This window comes from Phragmites australis, chromosome 10, assembly GCF_958298935.1.
Source record: "Phragmites australis chromosome 10, lpPhrAust1.1, whole genome shotgun sequence".
Lineage (NCBI taxonomy): Eukaryota > Viridiplantae > Streptophyta > Magnoliopsida > Poales > Poaceae > Phragmites > Phragmites australis.
The window spans coordinates 26431431-26440260 of record NC_084930.1 but is presented as its reverse complement, the minus strand read 5'-3'; the positions used below and the strand labels follow the sequence as shown (position 1 = coordinate 26440260).

The 8830-nt window shown below is 43.3% G+C and overlaps 1 protein-coding gene across 1 annotated transcript; it reads right to left on the bottom strand.

The window, feature by feature from the left end:
• Window positions 1-1488: 1488 nt before the first annotated feature.
• On the bottom strand, window positions 1489-2147 carry LOC133930193 (uncharacterized). The gene is made up of 2 exons (XM_062376867.1): window positions 2073-2147; window positions 1489-1968 (listed from the first exon to the last, which is right to left on the bottom strand). Exons 1-2 carry the CDS (start codon window positions 2145-2147, stop codon window positions 1489-1491), a joined length of 555 nt encoding a protein of 184 aa, XP_062232851.1.
• Between the last annotated feature and the right edge of the window lie 6683 nt (window positions 2148-8830).

Sequence of the window (8830 nt, the reverse complement as noted above, 5' to 3'; positions counted from 1 at the left end):
ACTCGGGGGCGAGTGGGAACCCCTCCGAGCACTTTCTTCCCGGTACTTGGACTTTGCGGTTCATCAGGGAACTGGGGTGCTCGAGAACCAGAGGCTGTGGCCCCGAGCACCTTCTCCCGGAACTTAGATTTTCCTCATCTTGCAGGGGGGACCTCGCGGGATGGTGACACGTGGCGGACGGCCGGCCCGGTCTCGGGACTCAGGGACCCCTGGTTCCTGATACACCGACAGAGGTGGAAGAACTGTCCGATGACGTGGTCGGGTTCTTTCATTGGCCATGTCAACGCACCGACGATCATTCTAGAGGTAGTGGCGTCGCAGGACCTATGGATTTGGTATGCCTTCTTTGGCATGCCAGGTTCTCTGAACGACATCAACGTGCTGCACCGTTCACATCTCCTCGATAATCTTGCCGCTGGTGATGCACCCAAGGTACAATACTCCATTAATGGACACCATTACACCATGGGGTACTACCTTGCAGACGGCATCTATCCAGAGTGGGCTACATTCGTGAAGCCTATACAATCTCCAGTTGGGAGGAAGCGGCAACACTTCGTGGTTCAACAGGCGGCAGCATGAAAGGATGTCGAACGGGCCTTCGTAGTCCTGCAATCCCGGTTTCCCATAGTCTGGGGAGCAGCGAGGTTATGGGATTAGGAAACCCTTAATGACATCATGACCAGCTGCATTATCATGCACAACATGATAATCGAAGATGAGAGACTGGATGGGGAAGTCAAACACGTGTACGAGGGTGCTGGTGAGGATGTGGTGCCGTCGCACCCCGCAACCCCCCCCCCCCACTGCAAGCATTTATCCAAAGGTATGGTGATATAAGAAGCAGACCGGGTCATCAGCAACTCCGTGACGATATTGTTGAGCATCTCTGGTAGCTCCACGGAGGAGAGTAGTATAAACCTCTTGTAGTTCGATCAATAACATGCTTAGTACTATGTCCTAAGGAACAATGACGTGCATATTATGTTTGGTAATGGTATGGACCATGCTTGTTGCATGTGTAGTCAAATGAACTCAGTCCTTGGATCGGCTTCCTTTGATTCTTCGTGTTTTGAACTAACAACCGAACAGCATTGCAGTTTTGCATGACACAGAAACTAGAAAGATAGCAGAAGGGGAAAAATTTAACACAACAAGGTAGGTAACAAATAACAAATCAACAAGCAAATCTGGGCATGGTTTCAAATCCATCACAGACTGGGAGGTGACCTTCTAGATTAGCTCCTCCTCTGCAGCAATCCTACACACAATGTTCCTTATTGCAGAGCAAGCACCATGGAGTTCTACACACACAAATAAAGCACACCATGTTTCTACATAACCATGCATTACATTCACTATTTGTAAGCTGCAAGAAAGATCGAATCTTGAACATAATACAACCAAGAGCGCAAATTAGCCGGATGGCCTAGAGGCGGCGCGCCTAGCTGCAATAATGCTCTACCGGAGGCTCTTGTAGTAGGCCTGCTAGTCCTCATCCATCTGCGAAAGATTCATGTTCATTATCTCCCTCTCCTCCTTTACATTTTCCAATTGCACACGCTCCTCCTCAAGCCTAAGCCTCTGCTGCTCTATTCTCATCATCTTAGCAAATCTCTCCGCCCTATCCTTCTCAACCTTCTCTTTCATGACCAACTGGCAGTCAAATATCTCTATCATAGGCCCAGAAGCTGAGTTCAAGGAGGAAGAACCACGGGCAACCTCCTTCGAGCAATTGCGGCCAGGTGGCCATTTCAAACGTGGACCGGCACTGGAAGGTCCTGCAGCTACACCTTCGGGTACGTTCACCCCAGGAGAAGACTCAACGTGCTGCATTGATGCGGGGCTGCCTGCGGTGAAGGTCTTCTGCTTCTTGCGCGAGGTCTCGGATTTCCACTTGGGATGATGCCACAACTCCACCCAACAAGGCAGCAACGTGAACTCCTTGTTTTCCGTGGCCTGGAACATCTGACATGTCGCCGCGATTTGAAACACATAAAAATCAGTAATAAAGGGATAGTTCCATCATTACAATGGCACATAGACACATCAACTATAGAAAATAAATGTACCGTGTCAGGCTCGGTCGTCCCACTCCTCCTATTACGCACGGCCCTAGCATAATGCCCATAGAACCTCTGCACCATCCCGTAGATGAAGGTCCACTTCCCCTACAGAGACTTCTTATTGCGGGTGGAACGGAAGTCTTTGTGCTCGTGGAAAAAGGTCTCGATCCTTTACCAGAAAGCCCCTATACTCTGGTTGCTCCCCACCACGAGATCCATACTCACCTTCAGCCATGCCTTCACAAGATGAAGGTCCTCCTGCATGGTGTAACCGCATCCACGGCCACCCGCAGCTGCCACCTCTCCCGGTGCCTCGGGCTACTGATCTTCTGCCACATGAGCCTCTATCCCTAAGATGCCTTCTTGGGTGGGCAGCACAACATCGGCCCAAGGGATCCCATCGTCGTGACCATGTAGGAAGGGGGCGTACTCCATAGAGTCCCTGCAAATAATTAAAAACGCGATGAAATACAACAACGCGGTATGAAATCTAAAGTATGTACAAGGCATTATCTTGCTCAAAATTATCAGCCATTCAGACATTACGAACATAACGAGGGATATGTCTTAAGGAATAACACTTACATCATGCGGGAGTACTGGAGTACAAGACCAACAAATAGAGGCTACCTCGACTCGACAATTACCGAACAATTACCAAACAACTAAATACACACCCTACCCAACTACAGCCTCCAAGATTGATGGGCTTCAATGGACAAGCCATCATCCGAATCGCCACACAGTAGGTCATCCGAATCAGCACACAGTATGTCATCTGGGCTCCAGTCAGCGGGAACGATGTTGTCATCATCAACGTCCTTTGAGCTCGACGCTTCCTCTTGCACTGCCACGCTTCCATTGTCACCGTGACAAACATGGTTGGGCACGCCATCGCCGCTCAAAGCATCTTCAACTTGGAACACGAGCTGCTCCAAGTCCCCTGTAATGTTGTCAACCACCAGCAGTGCTTTGTTGAGCTCCACGTCAGCAGGGGTGTTGTCCGTACTCAAGTTGTCCTTGACCACCTTCTTCAACGTGGCAGCCATCTCCTGCACATGGTCCTGCATTTTTGACACAAGGGCGGCAAGCGATGCGGTGTCCATCTACAAGCACGAACAGGGATGACTAAAGCGAGGAACTAAATTACAGCTCAAAGTTTCCACTGATTAAGCATTTTAGGCAACATACATATACACACAGTACTGCACACTAATATAGTGGCTGTTCTCATTACTGCACTAGCTACCATGCCATTCCTTTAAGGAACCAGCAGCTTCTGGATGTTGTGGAGAACAGATATCATGTATGGCTCTTAGGTGAATTGACAGAAGGTGTGTTTGCTTCTATATTTCTAGCCTTAAGCAAAAATGACAAGTAATTCCTGAACTAATCATAAGATGTTGATATAATGCACAATGATCTAACTGCAGGCAGCACATATGCGCCAGATGAAGATGGAAGAATCCAAAAAGTACCAAGATCTAAGGAATGCAGAAGCGGAAGCTCTTGCACTTGTTCAAATGGAGAAAGCAACTGATGCACCGAACAAAAATGATCTCCGGCACAGGAGATATTCCATTGATGACATACAACCTGCCACTCATAAGTTCGACAAGGCACTCCAGATAGGAGAAGGTGTATATGGACCAGTATATAAGGCAACATTGGATCATACTAGTGTTGCTATTAAAATTCTAAGACCAGATGCATCACAGGGAAGGAAACAATTTCAGCATGAGGTACATCTGATACAGAAACCACAGATTGTGGTAGCCTTGAAATTTATGAAATTATTGCTAGTAAGTTCTTTATTGGTGTTGTTGGTCTACACTGGGCAGCTTCAATTATCTAGATATTACAAGAACCACAATTAAACACCAACAACATTCCTTTTCTTTTTGTTCACTCTCAGGAAGCAGATTTTGTTCTTTGCACGACATCCCAATCTTCGTACTTGTACTCATTTGCCATTTCAATTGTTAGTACGTAGCTTGTCAATTATGTACATGGTAATAGGACCATTTATCTTACAAGAACCATATATGAACAAATGATACAATTAATAACTACTGCAATCAGTGGCACAAAGAATAATCAATCACACAAGCAGTAAGTAACAAATATGGTTGTGTCCAAAGTTCATGACTATATTTTGTAATCAAACACTATGCACTTAGGTCAGTCCCAAAACTTCACTCATAGTTACCTCATGTTTTACAGTCTTATTTTCTTTCCCTACACTTTTACTTTAAATCAAAGTATATTTATCAAGCATCAGTGGTTCAGTGCAGTGCTGAGCAAAATCAATCAAGGTACACGCTTTAGTTACATGGACAAGAAGCTGATAAAATCACCTAGCCACAATTCTGTAAACTAGTTCATGAAAATCCATTGAAACCCAACTTGTCACCCACCAGCCAGCATACACGCATTCAAAAACATCTCTACAAGCATCATGCAGTAATAATCGTACATCTAGCAAATTCACCAACCAAAGTGATATCTGTTCAATTTACAGACAAATAAAGAACGGCCATTTCTATGACAGACAAATCTAAATCTCATGTCATTCAAGGCTGCCATTTACAGACACCAAATTCACATACACTAGCAAAGACATGGATCTGGGACGCCAAATCACAAACTAAACTTTAACCGAACACACCAAGCAAGCAATATCTTCTTCAGTTCCGGCGGCAACCAACCCACGCTCCGGCCGTCCGCCACACACATACATGGATCTAGTACCAGAGGACTTACCACAGACTTGGGGAGGACCACGGTACGGCTACTGCGGCCAAGCACAAGGAAGGTGGGGAAGCTTCTAGCGCGGTCGCCAGATCTGCGTCGCACAAGTCCTCAGCCGCGGGGGAGGATGCGTCGTCTGTCGAGTACCCGGATGGTGGTCGCTTCCGCCGGCCATCGAAGCCGCCCGCCTCGCCTCCGCAAGAGCTCGCCAGCTCCACTTCCGCTGCTCCGCGGGAGCAACGACCTCTTCTCCAGTCTCCTCGCGCACAGGGATGAGGACGCAGCATCGCTCTGCAAGTTTGCCGATGCCGAGCCCCTCCCCGCATCCCTGTTCCACTCGATACAACATCTGTTGGAGACCTTTGCGGACGGCTACGGTGGCAAATCGGACGCTACAATCTTTTACCGTCCGGAGAGGGCCTTAGTGTGTGGATTTTGCATAATTTTTCGCTTGTAATCTAAGTCTAGCACTATGAATTCAGATTTTTTTTCTCTCACTATTAAAAAACTATTTTTGAGACGGATCAAACCCATTTACACAGTCATTTAGCCAACCCGTCTGTGATCGAAGGCCTATGGTAATGAACGATTTCCACATATGAAAAAGATGCCACCTGTGGACAGCTATTTTCACTGGCGGATCACTTAAGGAACCGCCTATGTAAATCAATTATCACAGGTGGTTCCTTAAGTGAACCGCCTGTGCAAATAGCTTTCCATAGGCAGCCTCTTTTGCAACCGCCTGTAGATAGGCAGATTTCCATAGGTGGACGACATAAGAGCCCGCTTATGGTATGTATTTCATTCAAAAAATAATAAAGAGCATATATTTAATTCTCTCCAGATTTCAACATATTTTCAAATAGATTTCAACAGTATTTGAATCAACACAAGTCTAATATTTAACACAAATACAAAATTATTCACAAGTATAATATTTTTACATTACAAGTCAATTTACATCAAGCCAAATATTCAACACAAGTATTCTTTCATCTCCCACTCACAAAGCCTCGGATGGCTAGCCAACTTGCCTCTGAGATCGAAGAATCTGCCACTCTTGTGGATGACTTCGTGTATGATGAACCGGTACATGTCACGTTGGATGTTTTGTATATCTTCATCTTTGAGAAAGGTGTGGGTAGGTTCGATCATCCATGCCTGAAACGAAAACATAACTTAAAGAGCTAAAACACTAATGACAACGGAAATAGAACCAAATAAGAATGTGCAAGTGCAATGATGACTTATGTCCTTGGGGTTTGTTATGTACCTCCCATTTATCCTAATAAATTGGCAAACATAATATCCACAAAGAACGGTGTCGAAACCTTACTTGTGCCACTTCAAATAAAAACACAACGTGTTCGTTAGTTCAATAAAACCGTATAATAAATAGTGAGATACAAGCATTAGAGGTGTGTAATTACCAGAAAATATGTATGAATCGTCATCGCATCCGGCTTGATCGCATCATGTATCACACATTTTGTTACGTACCACTTGTAGGCCCTATTCGGATGCCAATGAGTAATTATCAATTCATAAATGATTTATAAGAATTTTATGTATGAGGATTTTCTTTACCTTTGTATAACGTCGATGAGATCTTGATACGATTTTTGGGGGAGATTGGCTAAGTCAAGGACCACGAGTCTGCTCGACTTCGATATCAGCATTATACAAGTAAAGTGATTGCTATATGAATCCTTGTGGTCAAGATAATTTGGGTGATCTAGATCTACATCTATACCCTCGATAATTAAACTAGGTTTAGTTTCTCTACAATGTCAGATTTACCTTAAAAAAAGAAAGAAAAAAGAAGTCAAACAAATCATGAATACTTAAACTGAAGAAGAAATTAGAAATCTCATCATGCTAACTTGCCAAGACCTCCTTAGACTTTTTAAATTGAGACTGAAACCTCCTTAGTCGTAGTCGTTGTGATTTGTTCACAAAGCAATGGTGATTTAGTAGTCCAATTGTCCTTTCTAGCTTACGTGAGAAACGATCTTGAAGAGTGCAAATTAAACACAATTCATGTACCCCGATTGGGCCACAGCACAATCAACTCCGTTTCAAGAATCTTCAGTCGCATTGTATGTTTGAATCTCGCAAAATCAAACATTTTGTGGGTTTTGCATACTCCTTCGTTTAGGTGAAAACATGACGGGTATTTCCGCCTGTTGGATTGGCTGAAAGCTTACGAAATAAATATAGGATACAACAATAGTTATCTGACACTATTTATGAACGACTTTGAATAAAAAAAGATAGAATACATAATAACTGATATCCGTTTGAAGTATCTGAATATTAGGTATTACGAGAAAGACTATTATGATTTTACTTAAAAATATAATAATATATAAGTAGATTGTCACACATCTATAGATATATAATATTGAATGCTTTTGTTTTCACATCTCAACAATCACTCTCTCTGTCATTGTTTTGATTGCAACCCTATATAGTTTAATGAAGTGAAAATTTCTATCTATCCGACAAACCGAAAGCTTACGATACTATTTGTTTTCACTAAAAAAATGTAGGATATGATATAAAATAAAGACATGATTATCTGGTACTATTCGTATCCAACTCTGACTTAAAAAAAATATAAAATGATCCATTTACACCCTTACTCCTGACGTAATCTCATTGTAGCACAGTGAAGTCAAATATACAAAAAGAAAAAGAACTTGAACGAACTATTAGCGTCATGTCTTAATTTCATCATGCTAACTTGCTAAGTCATCCTTACTTTTTTTAGCAAGACTGCAACCTCGGAAGCGTCCTAAAAAAATAAAAAAGCTCGGAGCATAATCAACTAAAGTTGCAGGAAACATCTGGGCTTCTCATACTTTCCCATGTGTAATCTACGTCTAGCACAGTGTAGTCAGACTTGCACAAAAATATTCGAACGAATTATTCGGTCTGAAAGAACAAAAAATAGTCGAACGAATTATTCCGGGGCATATCTGTCGCAAACAACTTAAGAAGTTCACCGTGCTAAGTTGTAGGACCTCCCATAGTTTTTCTTGTTAGCAAGACTGAGACCTCCTTAGTCCAGTCTTTTGGTTTGTTCACATAGAATGATGATTTAGTATACATTATGCCCCCTCCCTTTAAGATCTTTGGCAATTTCTTTCGAAGTAGGGGCGTGTTTAGTCTTTGAGTGTCATGTGAAAGTGGTAAAGAGAACGGAATCTATGGAGGGAATGAGAGTGGTAAAGAGAACGGAATCTACGGAGGGAACTTTGGCCTACTTGGGCACTATGGTTACGGCTTAGGCAGGTTAGCTTAATCAATCAGGGATTGGCCTAACCGCAGGGTTTCTTATTCTGGCCAAGTGTGTACTGGGCGCCAACTCCTCGAATCCTTGCGGCGCCTAGGTTTCCAGTAGGTCGTTGGTGCTCGCAAGGTGAGGCAGATTTCCTTGAAAGGGGGCAAGGGGCGAGGTGAACATGGACGAGTCAAACAATGGCTCTTTGATTGAGAAATGGTCACGGGTCAGTTTCTTCAGAGGTTAGTACTGGTACTCCATACCATGAGCTTGTAGGACGGGGTTAGATTAGCCCCAAGGGATTTTCTTCGGTGATAATATTCCTGTTGTGAAGAAATTTTCGTTTTCTTCATAGTTCTTTTCATGACGGGATTTTCAAGTCATTCCTTTCAGGACGAGATTCTCTCTCCTTTCCTTTCGTGATTCTCTTAGAAGGAAAGCTGTTGAAGATAAGAGAAAATAAAAAAATAGGAACGAGAAAGGAAATCAGAAAGAGAACGAAATGATAAAAATATAGTTAAAGATGGTCTTAAAAGTACGACATAGTTAAACCGGCCTTTGAATGTCCCTCTAATCTCAATGCTGCTGATGGGGATCCGGGGAAGCAAGCAACTGTTGTTTACCACATCTTGAGGAATTTCAGTGACTCAATGGTTTGTCAGTTAGTGCCATATAAGAAACTGTAGGCTGTTGCTTTCGTTAGACCTTAGCATTAGGCATCTATCTT